The sequence below is a fragment of the Lissotriton vulgaris genome, chromosome 10 (genome assembly GCF_964263255.1).
Source record: "Lissotriton vulgaris chromosome 10, aLisVul1.2, whole genome shotgun sequence".
NCBI lineage: Eukaryota > Metazoa > Chordata > Amphibia > Caudata > Salamandridae > Lissotriton > Lissotriton vulgaris.
In genome coordinates this window covers 779,162,943-779,186,670 of record NC_141698.1, presented here as the reverse complement: position 1 = coordinate 779,186,670, position 23,728 = coordinate 779,162,943, and the positions used below count along the sequence as shown (strand labels likewise).

Sequence of the window (23,728 nt, the reverse complement as noted above, 5' to 3'; positions counted from 1 at the left end):
CCGTCTCCAGATGTTCCACCTACAAAGTACATTTAATAATGTTAGAATACACCACTCACTACTATATAATATTTGGTCTAGGAGGAAGAAAGAAATGTGAAAAAAAGTGTACAATTTAATAATTTTTGACTGTGTACTCTAGAGTAAAAATGTCCCTTTTTCCAGGGAAGGCTGTTGTCTTGCTGCACTTTTTGGCACAACTGATGAATGTTTGCTTTTTACTTTTTAACACGCACCACTTTTTCTCCTAACAGACAGAACCTTGACTTCTAAGAACACGAGCAGGATCAAGTTCAAACCAGGTGAGAGCTCGGCTCGACCACAAGAAATGTGTCCAATTAATCGTCAGCACTAAGCACTTTTCCATTTTCAGTTACACGTTCACTTTTATGACAAACTTGAATTTAATAAATGTGTTTACTTTTAATAAAGCTTTTAAACTTAAATAGACTCTGTGGTTTTTGGTCCTCCAGACTAGAGTGGATGAGCTAAAGGTTTTCGAATTTTTGCAAGCATGAGTCCGTGCCTCTGCCATCGGTGACTTTGGGAGCTAAATGACTCTGTCACACTATCTAGTCAGTAAGGAGATTGGGGGTTCAACTACAAAGTCTGTTATCACTGAGGTATGTGGAAAGTCTAACAGTTACAGCACCTATTATAATTGATAAGCTAAGCGATGCATTATTTAGTGTCCATAGTTCTGTTTGTGCAGATTTGTCCCTGCAACAGTAGTAGAATGGATTGTCCTATCCAAACCAAAAGTAAAGTAGTATCTTATTATTTCTTGGTGGTGGTCATTCACCTTTTTATTGTTGGCAATGGTCAAAGCATAAACATTTAGAATACTTGAAAAGACATTATGGACAATCCCAGAGGACTACACTCAGTGCATAGAGCTATTGCTGACTAGAATGGGAGTCCAATGGAAATGCCAAATGTGCAATCTTAGTTAGCTACACAGACAGACTAATAAGAATAATCTAGTAATACCACACGGAGTCATAGGGATAAGAATTTAGATCCTGTCTACAAGAAGATCAAAGACGATTTAGAAAAAATCGAATGAGGAACGCTAGGAAAAAATAAGTACTCTATATTAAAATTAAAACTTACTGGGGCCAGCAAAGGAGCCCTCGACTGCCCGGTCCTGGCCTGCATCGACAACAGCACCCTCCTCCTCCTCCTCCTGTGTCCTCCTCTTGCCCCTGGGGGAAGCTGATGTACAACATGAAAGAAAGAAAAACAGAAAACATGGATGATATTTATTTCTCAACCAAATCAAACATTTAAAAAAGAACTAACAAAGTAACAAAATATTTTTGCGAAATAGCAAATAGGGAACGACTCCACGGGATATATTATTGACCAATCTCATGTGGTCGACTACGTCATTACTTTAGTATTGCTTGATTTGCGGACCGTCGAATTGGAAACTACCCTATGTAACTCACTAAACAAAGTACTAAAAAGGTTTGCCTAGGATTGGCAGGCAGCAGTCCGCAGCACGCAAAGTGACAGCCAAAGTCCATCGTGATTGAAGATCAGCGACAACACTAAAGTTTCCTACTACATTCACCAGTCATTAAAATACTCAAACTATTAATCCACCACCACTATTTCTTCTTATCGCCATGTGTACAAAGGAAGGACTGGACTTGAGTCTGTAGGGGCTGATTTATAAGGCCCTTGCGGCTCTTTTGCTCCATTGTTGCGTGACTTTTGTGACGCAGCGACAGCACAAAAGAGGCGCAATGGTGCGGCGTATATTAACAACGTGACGCATCTGGGAGATGCATCACGTTGTAAAGCCCTGCGCCAATAGGGGTGTTCCGGCGCAAGGGAGGGCGTTCCTGCGCAGGAACGCATCCTAAAAGTGGCTGAGGGAAATCTACAAGATTTCAATCAGTCACTTTGAGGACAATGATGCGTGACTCAAACCCTGCGCCTGCTTGAAGCAGACGTACGGCTTGACGCAGCATTGGGGAGATAGGGCACCCCAGAGAATTGATGGAGCTGCACCATCGTTGCGACGCAACTCCAGCAATGCGCCACCTTTACGGCACAGATGCGTAACGCTTTGGTGACGTTTTGGGCCCATGGCGCGCCGCATTGTAATACGGCGCACCATGGGTGATGGTGGCGTGACGCACAATTACTGGCGCATCCCTGCAACTTTGCAGGGATGCGCCGGTAATTAAAAATCTGAACCTTAGTGTGTAGCATTGCGCAGTTCTTTCAACTACACTCATACATAATTTCACAGGCCAATGAAATGAACACAAAATCTAAAACAAATAAGCATAGTAGCAACACTACTGAGAAGGAGAGCAGTGTACCTGAAATGCACAGAAGATTTTGAAATAAAATGTACCTACAATGTAATGAGCAGCATTATTGCTCTTGGTAAAAAACAAAAATTTGCAATATAATAACACAGCAGGAGAAAACATAGTAGTAAAGACATAGCTACTACTACTCACCAAGCCCGGGGATCTCAAGGCCAAGGAGGTCGAGCAGATCTCGCTCACGGGTCAGGACATCCGTCCAGCGGTGGGTGGCCTGGTTGTAGGTGCGCCAGACCCGAGAGTGGTGGTAAATGGCCTGGCACACCTTCTCCCACCGCTTCCGGCGCTCCCGGGCCCCGTACCCGGCACTGATCTTGCCGCCTCCCATGATGGTCCTGGGGAGGCGGCGCTGAACATAAAAAATGAGTTGGGCCACCTCCTCCGGGGTAAAGATCTCCCGTGGCATCACTAGCTCCCCCCTCAAACGCCCGCACGGGAGCCGGACACGGGGTGCGGGACCCTTCCCCTTCTCGGGATGCTTCCCGGCTCCCTTCACCATGGTCTGGGCGGAAAGGAATAAAGAAAATAGAATAGGGAAGAGAAGAAAAGAAAAGAGTTTACAAAAGTAGTTTAAAATTAACCAAAAGTAGCAGTAAACACAAAAATATAGGGCTAGAAAAATAGAGGGATAGATAATAAGTAAAATAGATCAAAAAAAACTTCAAACAAGCAAAGGATGGCAGAGATTGACAGAGGATACAAAGACCATGCCCAGAACCATAGCAATGAATGAGAAACAAGATGGCCGCGCCCGTTCACGACCGCGCGGGTAAGTTCGCGCGAGATTTTCCTTGCGAACACGCGCGAGACTGTACTGGCAAACCGCGGACTTTGCGAGATTACACTTCGCGCCCGGAAACGGAAATACGTCAGGCAAACAAGATGGCTGCGCCCTTGAACGACCGCGAGGGTAACTTCGCGTCTTGCGCTACGAGCGGCTCGCAAAAACGCACAAAACCTTGCCAACTAACACGCCGCAAAAAAAACAAATTGCATATTCGCACGAATTTGCGGCTTCCGAATCCGATCTTGCGCGTGTTCGCACCCCGCGAACCCCGCGAAATTGCAGAAAAACGAGTTTTTCAAAAGTGAAAGCACTCGGCAGGGGCAAGAGTTCAAACTCATCATTAGTAACAATTCCCGGTAGTGCTTCCTGACTGGGGCCCCTCCAGAATTCAGTTGCTAGTTGCAACAATTGTATGACCCTGCTCTGACCCTCACAGCAGGCTCATACAATAGCTACAAGTAGGCCACAAAGAAGGTCCTGGGGAAAAAAAATGCACTGCAACAGAAAGCAAAATTACAGATAAGGAAGCAGGTGCCAGACTGGAATTTTAAAACAGTGACACATTAATAAACTAACCCCAAATTAATTCATCTGAGTTGAAGCAGGGATGGTGTGCTTGCTTTTCCCCCCCATAATCTACAGTAATGATGAACCAGAGGGTGGCATTGATGTAACAGAGGGTTGCAGTGGTGAAACAGAGGGTGCTGGGAACCTGTGATGATGAACCAGACGTAGAAACAACATAATTCGCGACCGTTGCGCGACGAAATGTAAGTTCGCAATTGCGAACTGGTACGAAACCCTCGCGAACTGGCAGAAATCCTTGCGAACACAAAAAAAAAAAAAATCCGCAAATTCGCAAGAATTCGCGGATTTTGCGGATTGCGAGTTTGCAAATCCGCAAATTCGCGAACGCGAGATCCGCAAAATTCGCCCATGCTTACCTAATATGCACTGCTAAAGAAAGCCTGGTTAAAGTGGCCTGCCAAGATCACACATTTGGTCCAGGTGGACCTAGCATAAGCAATTCACCAGACAAAAATCGAGCGGCTATCTAGATCACGTCTTCTAAATGCAGTTTTAATCGAAAAGCATCACACTATGTTAAAAGAAATGGAAACTATTTCAGAATAAAGATAGGGAGGAGTTGAAGGAGTTCAAGTGTGCTATAACTTTAGTAGTCCTCTTTTCCAATAGGTGACTTTTAGTCCGTGTCAGAAAGGAGAAAAGTGTGGGCTCTGGCACTTATTTGGTTACTAATTATTTTCTGCCCAGTATTGCATATTGCTAAGCAAACACATTTTGCATTTGTCACCCCGAGTGGGATGGGTATGCCCAGACATGGGTCCCGCGCACTCCATGCCACTGGAGTGGTTAGCCTGGCTGATCAGGGGTGAGTCCCCGAAACCAGTCCCAGGATGCTTGTTTCCAGTCAAGGGAGGAGCTGGCCTGGCAGTTCAGGCTGGACATGAGCAGGGTCAAAACTGATTTGCATACGGCTGGGTTAAACTGGATTGGCATGGCTAGCTAAAAAACTATGGATTTAGGCCTAGATCTCTCTACTGGGGTGAATGTTTGACATTGTTCAGCATTCTGTCCATCAATTGCTCTTTTTGCAGTATTTCATATTGACCGCATAATGGAAAATCATCAGTCCTAGATTGGGGTACATATATATGTCAATACACCTTTTTCTATTTTGTTCTCCACAGTGAAAACATTTCCCATGACAAAAATCCCTTAGCCTACATCAACCGAACCCTCGGGTATCCATCCCCTTTTCCACCATTGCTCCACCACATTAATTAACACAATTTTAGGTATAAAATTGAGGGTTCAGTTGGGGTGAGAAATTAATTTCAAAGGTTAGTGAAAACCACGTGTACTCATAGTACAGCCAGCGGGCCACCAGCAGCCCGCAAGCCTTCCTTGGCGGCCCGCGGACCTTGCAGCAATCTTACCTGTGTTTTAAAAAAATAAAATAAATAGTGTTAGCAAACACCACCGCAGCAGCGCAGATTCAGACTTTGCTCTGTGGGGGCCAGGGGATTCCAGTGATTGAGTGGAGTTGCAGGGGCCTAGGAGGTGAAATACAACACAGCCTCATTAACATGTAAATGGACTTTTAAAGACCTGTGAAGTACTCGGGTGGGTGCAGCTGTGTGTGCGCGCTGAGGAAGCTGTCTCAGCCCGGGCTGAGGGGCTGACACACACACAGGGTGAGATGACATGGGGGAGGGAGGGTGGGAGGGAGGGAGACAGAGGGAGAGGGAGACAGAGGGAGAGGGAGACAGAGGGAGGGAGACAGGGAGGGATAGAGAGGGAGTGAGGCAGAAGGAAGGAGAGAAAGGGAGACAGGGAGACAGAGGGAGAGAGGGAGGGAGACAGAGAGGGAGGGAGACAGAGAGGGAGGGAGACAGAGAGGGAGGGAGACAGAGGGAGACAGGGAGGGAGAGAGACAGGGAGGGAGAGAGAGGGAGACAGAGGGGGGAGACAGAAGGGGGGAGACAGAGAAGGGGGAGACAGAGAGGAGGGAGACAGAGAGGAGGGAGACAGAGAGGGAGGGAGAGAGAAAAATGTGTGCATGCTGGGTCTGGTGGTTCAGTGGACGAAGGCGTCTGCTGCAGGGACCTGTGTTCAACCTCATGGTCACAATTTTTTTTTTTTTTGCTTTAGCCCCGCTCCTCCCCCTCTGACCCCGCCCCCACCGGTGTGGCCCTCAGCCACAAACCACACTGTAAATTTGGCCCCCGAGAGAAAGTTTGTGAGTACCCATGGTGTAAACCAAGTTCTGAATTTGTGGGCTTAATAAGCCATTAGCATCGGTGCTTCCCTAGCACAGTCAGAGTTCTCACCGCTATTTCTCGAGAGAGTGGCATACTGCAGTTGAATAGTACACCAGCATGGAATATTGCCCAATATTACACCAACATGGCATACTTTCCCCAGTCTCGCTCTGTGCACCTATATGAATCACTATACCCTGGTTTGTCAAATTGGGGTTTCTGGACATATTTAACACTTCCTGGGTGCGTAAGGGTCACTAAGGAACACAAAACTGGCACCACACGGTTTCCTCAAAAGCCACGTAAAACTTATAGCTGTAGTGATAAATTATTAGTAAATGTTAATAAATAGCCACTTTGTACATACACCAAGAAGAACAAAAGGGTAGGAATTTGAACCACAGTATTAGACTTTAGTTGCATCCAATGCAAATAATACTTATTACATTAGGATTAAGGAAGGGAGGGCTCAACAGGTCAATGGTGGCTTCTGCATGTGGACTCAGTATGTGCCCTGGCCCGGTGTTGTAATGTGTATCCCAGACCTCTACACAATCTGCTGGCAGCACAGGGTTCATTATTTCACATCTACGCAAATAACACTCTGGCACAGTTCTGAATGAATAGTTTGAGATGGCCTCTCTGGTACTGACTCAGGTGGTTAGGGAGATGGGCCAGCTATCTCACCTTGAATATAACCAAGACAGAAATAATTTTGGTAGGCTGACTTGCTCTGGTTAGGAAACTTAACTAGTAGTAAGTGATGATCTAAGGGCGGCTCGAATATCGACTTATCAGAGGTGAAACCTCTCAAGGTCTCTTTTGACAGGTTGATAAACATGGCGGGCTAAAGTCCCGCTATTACTATATTCCTCTGCCATCAATGCCACACTCTTGGCTGACTGAAGAAAATAAGTTGCAATCACCAGAGCTAGATCCAGGCTGGACTACTGCCCTACTTTGTGGGCAGGGCCAAAAAGTCATAAAGGGCTCCAGAGTATTCAGAACTACCCAGCGAGAGTTGTAATTGGGCCTCATGGTCGAGACCACATAAGTCCAACCCTTCAACTGTGCCAATGGCGAACCATAGTAAATGGCGTTTTGAATTCTGACCCTTGGCAAAGATATTTAAGATACTCCATCAGTATGTTTTTGCTCACTGCCAAGAACACCTTCAGTCCTATGCCCCAATTAAAATCTTAAAATTCTAAGGGAAAAGGGTGACATGATCAAGAGGGCTGCATTGGAAGGTGGGAGTGAGGGGGTTAACTCATCAAAGTAACAGAAAACAGATGTTGGGATGGACTTTCTTGATAGTCTGTAGCACGGCATCTCTCCTCGGTTTCAAAGGTAGGCTGAAGACTCAGTTCCTCTAGTCCTGGGTATGTTGTCTTTGATGACCATTTCGTGAAAAACATTGGGCACCACAAGGTCTGGTGTGACTTACAAATGTTATTCGAGTCAGATACCACTAGGAAGGGTATCTGGCTGGTGCATCTCATGGAAGTTTGTAGACAATGTATAAATAAAAATGTATTGATGACCCTGGTCTATCCCATGAAGTAATCTTTGTTGTCAAGGTCCTCATAAAGACAGGTTACAATTAGCACCGCACTTGCTGTCTCTTAGAAGTAGTGAGTGTGGGACGTTTCCCTACAATGCTACCCTGCCATGTGCTTTTTCTACTGAAGATCTCATATTTTTCAGTTGACATGCTGAAATATTTGGAAATTATACAGCTTTCAAGGTCTTAGCTTAACTTTTAAACACTACTTAAGAAAGTAGATGATAATATTTGGGTACAGTTCTCCCTTCTTGCCTATTATCATGTTTCTTTGGTCGGCGTGTGGTGTATCATATCTAGAAATTATACTGAAAAAAGATGATCAAATTACAAATTTGCACAGGATAGTAAAGTGAATTGTGTAAAAGACCTATTCCTGGTTGACGCAGGAACAGCTTTATTACTTCTGACTGACGAGGAATTTGCCAGCTACTTGAACGCACTGTACACAAGCAGATGCCAGTTGGGCAGAAAGAATGTGATTATATTTCTGCTCTGCAAAGCTGGACTTCAACTAAATGCGTAGTCTCCACCAGGCAATATTGAAACTTACGATAAACACGTGCTACAATATCTCCAGTGCCATACCTCATGAGCCACTGCACCTGGGGCCCGAGCTCGAGGAGGGGTCGTAGTTTGAAATATCTGATGGATTATAAGCATGTGCAGCATAGTTCCTTGTGTGCCCAGCACTTATCAGTCAGAAATAAAAATGTCAAGATAACTCTGGTGATTAATGTATCTTACAGAGAGATCTGAGTTTTGTCTAGTTGTACTTTTAATGGATCATAAAGTTGTGTAGAGGGTTAATAGGCGTTCTGCAAAGCACATGTGCAATGCAGATAACAGAATTGTACCTTTATGTAGATAGCTCATTCGGGTTACTGCTTTTCTCACAGAGATCAGATCAAATCAGGGACATTTGTATGGCGCACATATCACTCGAAAGTCTCATGGCACCAGCAGACGGCTCCAATAAGATACTTGCTTATTTATCAAATAGCCAAGATTTCAATTTCTTTAGAAAACAGTTGTGATCCGAGATGGTGCATAGGTGGAAAGGGAGTTTGTTCCAGAGTGCAGGGGCAAGATGGGAAAAAGACCTTCCTTCATATCTTGCCTTGCATATTCTAAGGGGCGTTAGAAGGGACTCGTTACTTGATCTAAGCAATCTAACCAGCTGGTACCATCTTCGTTTTTTGGACCAATAACCGGGGCCTTTCTCGTACATGCTTTTATGCGTCAGGCAGAAGGTCTTAAAATTGTACTTTCTGTCTGACAGAGAGCCAATGTAGAGATCTCAGGTAAGGTGTAGACTAGGATCTAGGCGGAAGGTCCTGAACCAATCTCGCCGCTGTATTCTGCATGATTTGGAGATTAGTTAGATGGCTTTCATTTATCGATAACAGCAAAGCATTTCCATAATCCAGGCGGTTTATTATCAGGCCCTGTACTAGTGGTTTCCTGGCCACCGTAGGGAGCCATTAGAAGACCTTCGGAAGTTGGCGCATCACTCTGAAACATGAGCCAACTATATGGCTAATCTGATTTTTCATAGACAGCTGACTGTCCAAATAGAAGCCTAAGTTTTGCACCGTTGATTTGGGTATGGGGCATGAGCCGAGGTTCAAAGGCCACCAGTCATGAGACCAATGCTCGGCAGCTTTGCCAAATAGCATGATCTCAGACTTACCTCCATTAAGTTGAAGATGATTTGAACTCATCCATCTGTTGATAAGAGACATACAGTTTTTAAAACGCTGTTTAGTTTCTGATGGATCTGGGCACAGGGTGACCAAGATCTGCGTGTCATCAGCGTATGACACAACATCAAAGCCATATGATCTGATCACCCCTGCCAAAGGGGTCATATACACGTTAAAGAGTCGGACTCAAAACTGAGCCCTGTGGCACTCCCATCTTAACCAGTCTGTTGCTTGAGACAGAATTTCCAACCTGGACCGTTGTAACACGGTCGGTTAGATAGCTCTGGAACCATTTTAAAGCGTGCCCCAGACACCGATCTCCCAGAGCCGATGTAATAGAATACTGTGGGAGATGGTGTCAAAGGCCGCGGATAGGTCTAACAGAACCAGAATTATTGGCTTGCCCCTATCCTGAGCCAATCTAATATTGTCAATTGCTTCCACCAATGCTGTCTCTGTACTGTGGGCCGCCATGATTTTCTAAGTGGGAGACAAGTTGTTTGATTGTTGTTTGTTGTTTGTTTACTAATGACTCCATGATCTTCCCAAAAAACGGAAGCAAAGAGATAGGCCTATAGTTCAGACAAAGTTTAGGATCGACTGTGGATTTTTTCAAGATGGGCCTAACCCTTGCTGCTTTCCATAAAGTTGGAAATTCTGCTTCTGATAGCGATTTAATAAATAGATTAGTTAGAATTTACATTGCAATCTTTGGAAAGAATTTAGGAGGCACAGAGTCCGTGGAAGAACCAGATTTTATTTTCTGCATAGCTGCTTCAACTGACTCAATGCTACAGCTTGCAAATTTGTCCAGGAAACACAGGAGGTCAAAAAGTGAGTTGGACGCATCTTCTTGTAGGTCATCATTAGCATTTTGAGGCGGAAAAGAACAATGAATGATAGAAATTTTATCTTCGAAGAAGTTCGATAGGGTATCGGTCCAATCTTGAGAGTTAGGAGTTTGTGGTTGAGTGGAATTTTAAAATTCTATAAAGCTCTCTACAGGAGTTTTCTGCCTTATCTATTCGATTTAAAAGAAAAAGCTTCTTGGCTTGCTTCATGTCCTCCATGATCCTTCCGTTACTTGCAGTTCATAAGTTGCAGTCCTACTTTAACACAGTGAGCTATGAACCATCATCAAACAGCTGCATGCAAACCACAAGGCATGGGTTTGGCACCTTATGTTTTGCTCCCCAGTCTTTTGTTGCTAAAAAATGGTTTGGGTAGAAATAATTACTTAGTAGTAAAGCCAACTACTGTTTTACGTTTTAAATCCAGAGTTTGTGCCTTCCAGGACCAATCACTCTTAAAATATACTGCCTACTATTATGGGTAACATATGGCACCTAAACCTTGTACTCCTCAATGTCTTATGTATCATTTCCTATATATTGATTTACACGCTTGAATAATTTGATGTCTTTGTGTAATGGGTGTGATATAAAATTCTCTGAAACCCTACATTGGTACGAGAAGGCCACTGGGGGCGCCAACAAGGATTGTTGCATTGGGCGCCACCAGCACTAAAGATGGCCCTGCTCCAGTGGAGCAAAGCCCAGTGAGTTAAAACGCAAAAAATTGCGAATTTTGAGCTTTTTCTACTTTATACAGATCTAGCAAGAAATACATGCAATCAGGGAACCCACTCTTTTGGAGGGGTGAACATGAACCATCTCTGTGAGTGGCAAACTGGATTTAAAATATGGTTAGTTGCATTCACCCATTTCGTTTTTGTGATGGGGCTTCTAAAACCATTTGTGTATTTGGGCAACGAAATGTGATAGTGCAATTTATTTTAATGGTTATAAAAGTAAAATTTGCAACAACCTGCTAGAAAGGGCATCAATAAAATGGGAAGATATGCTTATACATTCCTGCTTCCTAAAATAGACGAATTGCTTCAAATGTTCTCTGTTTAATTGCAAAACGGTTATTGTTCTATACGCCTTCAATGGTTACTTTGTAAACCAAAACAGTTAGCACGTGCTAAAAAGAATCAGTCTGCTTCACGTAAACAAGTTCAGAATAAGAAGCAATAGAACAGCACACAAAAACGTGGCGAGATCACGTAGCTCTGGGATCTTCTGCTTTTGTCTGGAAACAGAGGCGGGGCTTATTTTCCGAAGACAGTCGAAATTCAAGAACTACACACATTCCACGGGATCCCAGAATATTGTACAACGCCGGTGTCTGCTGCTCTTCAGGTTTGTGTATTTTTTTTATTGTATTTGAAAAATATATGGTTGCACTTTGAAGAAACGCAGCATGCACCCTGTTTGATGGTTATGTAAACGTTGCATGTTCAGAAAAAGGTGGCAAACCTATCAATGCACGGTTTTAGCTCTTCTCTGGCAATCCGCAGTCGTGTATTTAAAAAACCAAAACATCATTCCACGAAGCACAAAACTCTGAGCGCTATGACAATATATTCATGACAAAAATACGTTACACCATTTTAAATGTAGCAGTACGATGTATTAAATTACAAATTTGTAAACGGAGTAGTAACACTTGATCTACTTTGTTTCCTGGTTAGCAGCAGAAGTACTTTGTGGGCAAGTAAATTAAATGAAGATTGGCTAGTTATTGACAGAGGACCAGAAAAGAGACTTGATGTATGTTGTGTTGAGCTTTTTCCTCACTTCCTGATAAAAATAAAAGGTCTGCTAAAAATGGTGAACAGCGGACACTTCCCTCAAACCCTCCAATTTAAAGTTTTGGACGTTTTTTGCCCAATTAAGAGGGTTGCATTCAGTTTTACATTCTATAAGAACATTACCGCACTGTCATCTCTAAACTTGAATGCTCTATTTTTTTATAGAATGAACAGAAATATTTGGATCAGAGCTACGTTTTACTATTTGGGAAAGTTAAAACCGATCGTGTTTATTTAATACAAATAAAATGTAAAGCACGTCACTTCCTTCTAGTAGGAGTTAAGGATTATGCATGAACTTTCAGCCACAAGTAAGTTCTCGCCAGGTCTCATTCAGTCTGTTGATAAGCCCAATTTACTGCTCATCTTTAATGCAAAGCACAGTGGACAGCTATACATATACTACACCAGCTCTTGTAGTTGCACGTGGTTTTAAATGGAAAATAGTTTTTTTCTATTTGTTGGCTTAGATGTGTAATACACGGTGTATCATTATTGTACATTAACAAGGGTCAAAATCTCTGACCATTGACATGCTCGCTCTTTAGAAGTTTACTTTGATAACATTGCATTACTTTCCTCCAAACAAAAAAAACCTCTGACTTGGTATGTCCCTGTGGGTCCCTCAAAATGTCCTTTAACAGCATGTTGGTTAATTGTGTTCTGAGCAATAGCATGTGAGGGGATTCTTGGGGACACTGGCAATTTCTTTGTGGCTTAAATGAAACGTTTTGCAACTCGTCTCCCCAAAAAAGCATTGAAAATATGCCAAGCTGACTGCAAGAAACATGTTGGAAAGGAAACTAAACTCAACTCTGTGACAGGCAAATTCAGAGGTTGTAACATGGACAGCAGCAGAGAGTATCTGAAGCAGGTTTCAAAATTCTTCCAAAAAAACAGAGCTACAAATGTTCCCACGAATCACGGTATCGTGGTGCCAAGCACTATCATACAGATTCCTCTGCCTCGCAATCTCCTCTGTTTACCAAGCTGTTCTAAGGCGCAGGCTACTAAAGGCTCGCGGCGGCAACACAATTTAGTAGCCCCAATAAATAAAAAAACAACAAATTTTCTGGTTTGTTGGCGCTTCTATGCTGTACATGTATCTAAGGTACTTCTATACCCTCCATCATAAAACCACTAACAGCAGATAGACGTGGCTTGCTTCTCTGGTCTGAACTGGCTTGAGTTAGATATACATTCTGCGGCTTTGCATTCAGTTGCAGTCTTTGCATAACCTGCTCTTCCAGACACCGCTTAAACTTGCACTTCAATACAATTATTTTTATCACTAGAGAAACGAGCTTTGATAGCTGACAAACGTATCTGAACGAACAAAGGTGCACACACTAGCACTGTACAAAAAATACATTTTATTTTTGCCTAATGTACATATCAAAATATACCCAACATTGAAATTAAGCAGTATTGCAGTACGTGCTTGGTTGGAGTGGTTGGATACAAAAGGATTCAGAGTTAAAAACATCTTTTGAAGCAGCAGTTAAGAAAATGCAGATATAGACATCACTTTTGGGAACTTCATACCCTTCCGTCCCACGCACACCCCCACCCCATTAAAAGATCTTTGGGTTTTTTTCTCTTGATAACTGCAATACCCATTTTCAGTCACATTAACTTAAACCTAGTGCACACAGTGAAATGAGTGTGCAAAAGCAGCACTTTAAAAAAAAACGTATTTGCAATTTCGACCGTTCTCAGGCAATTCCATGCATATCTGCTGTTCTGCTTAGCATTGTGCGCTACATTCAGCTATGCAAGTGAAGGTCCAGTGTTTTATATTCGACATGGTATGGGCTTATCCTGTTTATAAGACAACCCCTTACTTGTGGACATGAGGCAGCAGGAATTGAGGCACAGGGAGTCAGCGATCACACAATTTGCAGAAGCGAGGAAGGTGCAATAAGTAACCAGATGTATTGGCCTCACAGCTAATAACAGAACCAACTAAAACATCTGGCAGTGTCTTTACACACAGCTAAATAATACAAATCGAGCTGGGTGTTAGGTAGACCACATCTTTACCAATAAAAGGATGCGGCGCAAAGCTGCAGCCTTGGCCCCTCACCGCAAGCAATGCAGCAGGAGTGTGGACCCGGCTTATTGTGTTGCCCTTAATTCAAAGGCCAATCTTACCAGTTGTTTATTTTAGCAGAGGGAAACTTTTAAGATTGCTTACTTCATGTAACTGGTCCAAGTGGCCCTGGGAGTTTAACATTTCACATTATGTGGGGAGGTACGATTCTACTTACTAAATCTCAGAGTACACTCTCAAAGGCACTTACAGGTGAAATGCACCTATGACAATATTTAGTCAATTTCTCATGATCGTCCAGGACAGGTACACACAGTGAAGAGCCTACAGACCCTCAAAACCCAATCACCACCGCAGTTAAGCATTTACTTTAACATCTAAAACCTTCTAGTCTTAGAATTGTGGTCCATCCTATCGCTACAGTGTCTGGTAATTTTCATAAGGGGTCCATTTTTAGGTGGTTGCTTGGAGGTCTCACCCCTTAACATTGCAAAAAATCTGTTCCTGCTAAAAATATGGAAAACAAGGAGTATATATACATACATACATACATACATACATACATACATACAAATACACACGCGCACAGACACACACATTCAGGCACAGACACACACAGAACTAAATCTAAAAGACATCTGCAAATGAAAATGAAGAGAGTGGTATTCCACCTCGATTCTGCAGTACCCAAAATAAACCGGTACTAAAACATGAACAGTAGTACAACGTGGTATTTCGCCTCCATCTTACATTCAGCAAACAAGAGATAAGGTTCCGCGCCAGGTTGTCTGGACATCCTTATTACAAAGTGTTCCGGCTGAAAGCCTGTAGTGCAAACATATGAGCCCAAAATATAGCCGAACCTATTCTAGAGTGTACTTTAACTGGCAAAACGAACCAGCCAGAAACGAAATCATTTTGCAGTGGCTATTTTTTTTTTTTTTTAGCAAACAGTTCACGATTCTGTACTGCTTTTGTCTCCTCGTGACTGATTTACTGGGGCGGAAAGGCTGAAATTATTCTTCAGTTCTTCGTGACCTTTGTCTGAGCTGCGTCCCTGGGAAATGCTGTCATCGCCGTGCGCGAGCCCGGAGGATGAACTGCAGAATGGAAGAAAAAAAAAAGGAAATTGGTTTTCACAACACACTCAAAGCCTGAGTAGCAGAGGAGAACTTTAATTATCTTTAGTCACAAAGACAGGAAATTTGGACTTTTAATTAGCCATTTGGAGTGAAGTTGGCTATTTTTTTTAGCTCGATAATTTAAACGCAAATAATTCAAGTCTGACTAAATGAAATTCACGTAATCAGAATGCAGATAATTGAATTTCCACGGCATTCATTAATTCGGTGTGGAGGTGTGTGAAGAGCTCTGTGATGAGCTGTCACAGCTCAATAAAGTCCCAGTCAATTATTTTTTTCATCACCACATCTGCACAATGTGATGGCATGTACACGGCTCGGCGCAGTACCTTTCCGAATCGGAGTCCGAATAATTCTTTCTTGGGCCTTCCCCGTTTTCCGCAGGAAACCGTCGATTCGAGGAGGCGAACTTGCGAATGGCCTGGGCGACCGTGTATTTGGTGTGTCCCGAGACGCAGGCCTCGATGTCATCGGTGCTCAGCTGGCTTTGCAGGAAGAGATGGAGCCTGCTGTCCGAGAGCAGCAGGGGGCTCTGTAGGACCCTGGAGGGAGAGAGGCAGCGTGTCACGAAGAGGCAGGTACACGCAATAACTTATTCACACACGCGCAGTTATAAGTAGACCATGTAATTACCCATTTTGCACAATCACAATTATACTTATGGCTGATACCGCATACTTACTTTCGTACTTATGGTTAATACCGCTTAATTGCTTTCATATGCTATAAGCAATGCATTAGCTATCACCACGCCAAAGAGGGAATATGTATATTCCACTTCAGATAATGAGCGGATTTAAAAAAAAACTAAAAAAGGACGAGGAATATGAACTTGGGCAGTCACCTCAATTTAGCACTGGTATTACCCAAATAAAACTCACTTTTACAAAAAAACAACATAATAGAGTAAAATAGAACGTCAGAACATGTGTGATATGGCTAAAAAAAATGCAATATAATACAGACTAATATTTTAACTGACTGCTTTCGTCTTGTGTTTTTATTCCCTACAGGCTCCATGTGTACGACGCGGCAACAAGTCATCTTGAAAATTCAATTTGTCAAAACACTTACTCGGTGGAGCTCATTTACGGCATTTTAGGGACCTATTCATCAATCCGGGGGCACGTACAGTAACACCACCAACTAGGAGAGCCTGGTGAATCAGCACATCAGATGCACAGATAAATGTGGGACCTAGAGGGCTGGGTGGGTGGGGAATCCCCTCAACATTACATCCTTAAGAGGTGCTATAAAGGTGAGTAACAAAAGCTGCTGTCAGCACCTACAGATCATTCTCTGGCAGAGCACACTTGTGTTGCGACACTGCGAACACACATGTGATGCTGGCTTCCAGCTGTCAATCAATCTGCCACCCAACAGAAGATGTCTGCTTAGCCTGAACTGAAGTGGAACACAAACTCAGGCGTTGGCAAGAGTAGTCGGCACGTCATGTAGGATTCCAAAGGATTACGCTCTCGCAACCTCCACTCATTCCGGCTTTCTACATCTGTCTGTGCCACATATCCCATCCCAAAGCACTTCCTTCGAATTCCCATAAACGTGTGCTCTGTTTATGTGTAAAGCGCACCATCATATCCTGGTGCTAAGCAGGTGGGTAAGCTTACATTTCAATTTTTTCACTAAAACAACACTTTCACAAAAATACTTTAAGGATGCTCTTTTGCACACAGCTTATTGAGATCTGCAGCGAATGGGAATAAGTTCAGCTCAGAGGCCCTGCATGACTATGTCAATGGTCACCTCAGCAGTGCGCTCGGCATTTATTTTAGGCCAAAGTCGATCTTACTTAGAATCAAGGCAGGGAAATTGCTGGGGATATGCTGAATGAAGAGCAATCTGGGGGAATGTAATTCCAGCTAGTATGCCAAACATACCTCTCAAATCTACACAATTGCATGAATGGGGCTGCCATACAATTATAGAAAAAAAAGCATACAATGACTTTAGAATCATTAGTAGTCACTGAAAGTTTAATATTGGCTGCGATCTGTGGAGAAAGTATTTAGGATTATGTGACAACGTTTTTTGGTCTTGCCCTCAGACACAATTCAGTTGTTTGTTGTTGAAAGACTCAATGTGGACAACACCAATACTTAGAGTGGGCTTTCGGTCATCCCACTGCTAATCACTGGTTGTTTTTTTTGTTGCCAATCGCTCATGCTTGCTTCTTATTTGATGTCTTTTCTTCCACTCGTGCGTTTGTCCCTCTCTGGAGTATAGCTCCTTTACCATCCTTTTGATTGAATGACTTGTATCCTTAAACTGGTTGCATTCAGGAAACATTTTTATTTTGCTGTTTGCCCTCCTTGGCAGTGCATGTGCTTTCTTGCTCTGGGATTCTTTCCTCTCTGTGCTACTTCTCCCTTCACCCCGTGTCTCCTTCGATCTACATGTTTCTTTCCATCCCAAGCTCGTTGTTGAATCCTTCACCTCTCCTACTCAGCTTTTCTGTATTACTTTGTTGCTCCCTGCTCACAGCTGCAGCTCATTGGCAGCGTTGACTTGCTCCCCCATACGCTTTTCCAAGGGCTGTCATTTTGTTTGAATGCCACTTTTTTTTTTAATGCTCTTTCACGTACCCCCTTTTTTTTGGTAACAATTTACTGCTCAAAAAGAATTTCCCGTCCTAGATAAGCAAATAATAAAAAAAGGCCCATCAACAGGATGTTTGCATCCAATCATGACCATTACCCAGACATGCATAATGATGCTTACAAGTATCAACATGACACTTTTTGGCCAATGCTGTTCAGCATTGCAAAAACCATTTTGAGTTTTACATTTATCCGATGCTAAACAGGATCATTAGAACACATTTGCAAAGGCAGTGGGCCTGCATTGGCACAACTTCAAGGCAAAATCTATTGGCTTTGCCAATGTTTGTTAGAAACTGCAGTGTTTGCTTTATACACCGCCTCTTGAAGTGCAGATGGCTGTATCGGTAAGTACAGGAGGGTCACTTGCTGATTAAGAGTTTCCCTACGAAGGAGGGTTCATAGGGATGTCGAAACGGGGTTTACTTTGAGTTGGGGGTACTGTTGGGCCCACTACCTCTAATTTTTGGGAACAGGACTTATTTTTAATTCATGAGACATGGACCCAGAACAGGAGAGAAAAGCACAAAAGGGGAAAACAGGAGGAAGAACATGACAGAAAAACAAGGATTGAAAAAAACCTGCAGGAGCGAGATACAGGGACCGGGAGTGTAGGATGGTAGGCGCAAGAGGCATGGGATCGAATGAAGGTTTGACCGCATTGGTTATTCAGCATTCCAGACAATCAGCATAGATGCCTGGGGGCTTCTGAGGAAAAACCTTGGGCACCGGTACTTGTTCTCTACAAATGAAGCACTGTGTGGTATGGTTTGAAGCAGAGACCACCCTCAGCTTGACAGCAAGGGAAGTCAGAGGTTGGCTGTGCTAGCATTGGGGGGCTTCCACACTGTTGCGTCTGGTGGTTAGATCAAAGTCTGTGTCTCCCTTTCTCCAGTGTCTGTGCCATGAAGTATCTCTTGCCATGTCCGCACATTTTAGAAGGCAATTTCTCACAGCCTATTGTATCTCTTCTGGCTATAGTGGCATAGTTTGCGTCTCTTTGACCCAAAGTCTCCGGTGCCCTTCTCCCAGGATCGGTCTCTCCCTGCTTCAGTGTGGGAAGCTTGTGCTTTTTATGCACACAATCCATTGACTCACTAGTTGCTAAGGAGGTGGCTTGGGGAGGGTCAACGTGCTGCTGCAGGCATCGACAGGGAATGGGATGACCGTTTTTTATTGGAAGAGATGTTTACCAGAGGAAAGAGCCCTGAGATCCAAGAGAGATGGGAGATTTGTACATGGACAAGATCTAGGCCGGCTGCTCTTCAGCCACCCCAGAAATCAGGTGATCAGTGGTAAGAGGTGATAAAAGTAAGGTGATGATAGCAGGAGAACTGTAAAACAGCAGGGACTGGAGCACGCAGTCTGTTGATAGCTGGGGGTTGTGAGATCTGGATCAGATTGTGTCAGTGGGAATTTGCCACGGTGTGGTGTTTGTACAGGAAGATGTGTGGGGATGAGAGGTGGGCTGCCTGTGTCTATACAGCTTACCCAGGTAATAAGCAGGAGCGTTGTAGGACATTTTACCTCGGAGGCCCGAATTTGAAAAATTACACTCAACGGTTTCTATCCCCCCGAAGGGATCCTTAAAGAAGGGATTCCACCAAGGTCATGTGACATCTCTAACACTATCCACTTTCCGGCATTGGACAGCTTCGAGAATGGTGGAAGAGGTAGGGGCAATACAGTAAAGACCTCTAGCATTGGGAGAGCAGACCATGTTTGTGAATGACCTCAGCTTCTTTCCATAGGAAGACTCTCACAAAACGTCATGATTCGCTGTTCTGTACATAGGATTACAAGTCCCAGAATCTAAGTGTTACGTGTCCTGAATTTGGAGTGACTTGCTTCATATATACACCTCTGACAGAACACACTTCCCAGAATGCACTCCATCTCACCCAGTACATGAATCCACAAAGGACTACATGCCGCAGAATGCTCTCCTCTTCATGCATTACAGGTGCCTCACAAGGGCATCCGTTTCAGAGTGGGCCTTATCTTGCATGGAGTAGACCCTCTTCTTACCCGACGCGCTTCAGCCTCAGGTGAAATGGTGAAGGAGGCTGTCTTACGGAGTAGAGAGAGTCCTACACCATCACCCATTGGAGCCAATACAGAGAGACACAATTTTACCTTTGACACGCTTTGAATAACTAGACTCAAAATGAAAAAAAAGGGTAGCATCTCAATTATTTGGAAACCCTACAGAAGTTCTTTAATTCAGATTGTATACCAACGTAACTAGTCTACCTGGTGCCCACGAGCTCCTACAGTCCGACAAGAACACGACAGTCTAGAAGGCAGCTAAAAATTAGGCGCACTTTACAATACAATTGTAATTTACATTACATAACCAATCTGACCATTTCTAGTCAACCCTTTGTTGTCGAAAACCTGCAAACAGTCGATTTTCGGGTGTTGTTGTTGGGGTGGGGGGGGGGGGGGTGTCTCGCTTACTGTTTTGGCAGAAGGGTGTGGAAATCGGACAGGAATCCATAACCAGGCATGGCATTCACCAGATCTTTATCTGACGGCCTGGCAGGGTTTAGTAATGGCTGCCAGGAGGTAGCGTAGCAAAGCTTCCAAGCAGGACTTCTGGCAGCATGTGGCTTGAGCAGAAGACAAAGGGCGTCCTTGCCCCTGCCGTCACTCATGACCGTCTCTGAGGAATGGCAAAGTCTAAGACCAGGAATATTACCAATGTACGCCTAATGCAGCTGGCACCAAGGAGCAAACATCATCTAGTGTTAATTACTCAGGAGTCAGTTGCCAGTCTCAAGGTTGGCATCAGGGGGTTCTTCTGGTTCCACCTGTGCTCTGCTAGTACAACAGAGAAAAAACGATGCTAAGCTATGTCACACTGGAGGGCCACAAGGTAGAAACAAACCCTCACTCGGTTGCAAAAACAACATTCTTACAACTCACACTTGCTTTAAACTCGGCTCGCCAAATTATTTCTTTCAAACAAAAAAGTAAAATAAATTAACAATAATTTAGGAAATAGCTAAGAGTATTTGCGGCATGTATTTTGTATTTGAGCTTATATAGCGCACAGCTACCCACAAAGGGTTTCCCGGCGCTTGCTTAGGGAACCCGTCCTGGTATTCCCCTGTGAGATAACCCCGGCAGGGTATCCACAAGGTGAAAGCCAGGCATCCCACCGCGAGGGGCCGTTGTGGAGATTAAGCAAGCTATTGCCCAGAGTCGCAGAGTGTGAACCCGTGAGTTGAGAAGGCACCGGAGCGAGAATTATCGAGTCCGTGGAATTTTTGAGCCCAAGACCGCCGAGGCGGGGAATTGAACCCTGGTCCAGGGCCGATCTCAGCTTCCGGGTCTGCCGCCTCTAACCCCTGAGCCACACTTCTCCACTTCTGTAGATAAAACATCAAACACCGTACAGGTGGGACATGCAAATTCTAGCAGACCTAAAGCCGTTCTAGATGAGACTAAAGAGGCAGGAGTAAATGAGGTGAAATCTGGGACACAAGATGAAATGGGGAGCAAGACAACCGAATGATGCAAAGTTAAAATTAGGTACTTTCAGATGCATAACAGTGGTCAATCCAGGTTGCAGAAGTAAGGTCTTTTGTGGAGTTCTCAAGCTCCTGCAGCATTCTGCATCCCAGAAAGGTATTTTGAAGGATGCCTCCTTTTTTCTTTAACTAAAAATGTTGCAATTCACATTTTTCTCACTTTATCCTTTTGAAAGCATCCTTCACGCCTGATTCCGTACACTCTGACACCCCTGGTGCAGTCGTCCACCCTCTGTCATCAGGGTCCCTTTCCATCCTGTTGACATACCCTCATTCTCCTTTTTCCCCTGATGAGTGATCTGATTCTGAAATCACCTTAGGACTGCATAAGCGAATACAAGCAACCAATATGACAGCACTCCACATTCTAATAGGCAACTACCATGACTGTCTACCCCAAGTTTCCAAGTAGCCCATACCAGCAGCGATTCGTTCAGTTTTCAATATATACAGCCTATCCCAAGCAAGACATCACAGCCTTGCCCGATTCCCAGTTATACTGTTCTCCTCAAGCCTTATATGTGTGGAACTGTAGATAAGTGGGTCAACATTCGCATGGAAAACAGTAATGGGAGAACAAGTGTAAGACCATCCAGGGCCTCATCTAAGGGTTCATAAAGCTAAAGACAGAATCTTTCACTTGTCTAATAAATCCTTTTTCTCAGCTGTATTCAGCTAACTGCTATAAGTCACATAAGGTCCCTGAAATCTTTACATTATATCAATTTGTATTATTTTGTGGTCAATATATCCTTCAAATTAATATCTGTGCACTATCAACGGAACAAGCACTTTTTGAGCAATTGTAAGCCACTCAAAGCAAATCAGTGGTCTATGGCAGCTCCAAGTCACACTCTTTTACCAGTATGTACTTTAACCACCACCAGTGGAATGCAACAGTTGCGAGGCTTGGGGGAAAAAAATCTACTAAACCCTTGAGTTTAAAAAGACCATGACACATTTTCACACAGCACAGATTCAGCCAATACCTGTAGGATTTACAAAATCAAATGTATGGCTACACCATAAGTGCTTATTTCTCACCTCTGGACGTTCACAGAAATGTTATTTTTTGTTTTTACTCATTTTCTCCCAGCCTAAGGTTTATCACTAGAATGAGGAAAAAATACAAGAGGGAAATCACAACAGAGGAAATTATTAAAAGCGTTCAGTAATCTAATGGATTCCGTAACGGAAGTTACCATCACCATCAGGATTACATGCGATGCATGAACACCATGGCACGAACGGCTCAAGGAAGAAAGGGAAAAAGGTTCATCGCAACGAGAATGCCAGAATCAGTGTGGACACTCCGATTTGCAATTTCTGCAACTCCAGAGGCCCTTGACACCTGTGGAAGTGCGTTTCACATAAGTTAATAACTGGCACATTTTTCATATTTCAAGGGATTTTCGTAACCTTTACATACATTCAAAAAAATGTTTTACAGCACGCATGGATGTAGCTACCTAGTTCAAATCACACATTTAAGTGCCAACGTAACGTTTTGAACTAAAAAAAAAACCCAGAAATTCAACAAATCTAGTTAGCTGAGCAAACTATAACTTGAGCTCACGCCAGGTGCCACCCTTCCCCGAGTCTAAAAGGCCTCATAACACCATTCTCCCTGATCGGATTTGCATAATAAGGGGAGGGCGTGCATCCCCACCCTTCCTAAGCCTTTTTGGGACCAGAGGTGGGTGCCCAGGTGCCCAACTGGGGCATCCACAAACCACAAGTTGGGAGAAGCACCATGGCTCCAGGCTTCCTGCATATTCGGGAGCTGGTATTGCTTCGGCACAAGGGGAACAGCTGTCTATGCTTGCTCCCTGCGGGCAGGAGCATTATCTGTTTCCCTGCCTGCAGAAGTGTAGGCAGGGAAACAGACGTCTGCACCCACCAACAGCAGCATGTTTGAATTTCCCGCCAGGGGAGAGCAGACATGCCTTTCCTGCACGTCCTGCTGCAGGCAGGTAAGGCATGTATGCCCCTGCCTGGTAGAAGATTTAAAAATACTCCCGCCCGGTGGGAGCATACATATGTTCACTGCCCTCACTGATGCGGGCAAAGAATCTACGGTCCTTCACAGGACAGGGAAATAAATCCGCAGAGTCCGGTAATGGCTGCCAGCAAAAAAAAATTTCATGCTGCTGATGGCAAATGTCCCCAGAGAAGAAAAAAAGCGCTCTGGGCCAATCAGTACGCTAAATGTTTAAAACTTGGGTTAAGCAGACTTTCACGAGAGTCCCTCGAACCCAACCACCCAGATATACAAATATTTTTTAACCTTAATTTCTCAAAAACTACTGAACAGATTTACACAAAATCACAACAAGTATGCTTTCTGGATCAAAATCTAGCTTCCTGTCAAATTTGGTGTATTCCATTCAGCAGTTTTTGCAGTAGCACTTCTTAAGTCTATGAAATTTTTTAAAATTGTATTTCTTTAAGAGGTTTTATACAGCGCTAGCTCCACCCGCGGGTATCAGAGCGCTTTACATTTACATATTTACATTTACAGAGCAATTGAATAAA

At 43.7% G+C, this 23,728-nt stretch overlaps 1 protein-coding gene and 1 long non-coding RNA gene across 3 annotated transcripts in view; one reads left to right on the top strand and one right to left on the bottom strand.

The window, feature by feature from the left end:
- Positions 1 to 11,319: 11,319 nt before the first annotated feature.
- Positions 11,320 to 22,733, top strand: LOC147688788 (uncharacterized). 2 transcript variants are annotated; one of them, XR_015300709.1, is made up of 3 exons: positions 11,320 to 11,392; positions 15,424 to 15,617; positions 22,290 to 22,733. It is a non-coding gene; the product is annotated as an uncharacterized LOC147688788 (long non-coding RNA). The 2 variants fall into 2 exon arrangements; XR_015300708.1 differs by lacking the exon at positions 22,290 to 22,733 and adding an exon at positions 16,053 to 16,529.
- The window catches only part of SNX10 (sorting nexin 10), a 314,131-nt gene continuing 303,600 nt past the window's right edge, over positions 13,198 to 23,728 (bottom strand). The window contains exons 7-8 of the mRNA XM_086941694.1: positions 15,369 to 15,581; positions 13,198 to 14,997 (exon numbers count right to left, since the gene is read on the bottom strand). Of these exons, the coding sequence (XP_086797820.1) occupies positions 14,853 to 14,997; positions 15,369 to 15,581 (358 nt within the window). The 3' untranslated portion in view covers positions 13,198 to 14,852. The remainder of the gene's footprint in view (positions 14,998 to 15,368; positions 15,582 to 23,728) is intronic.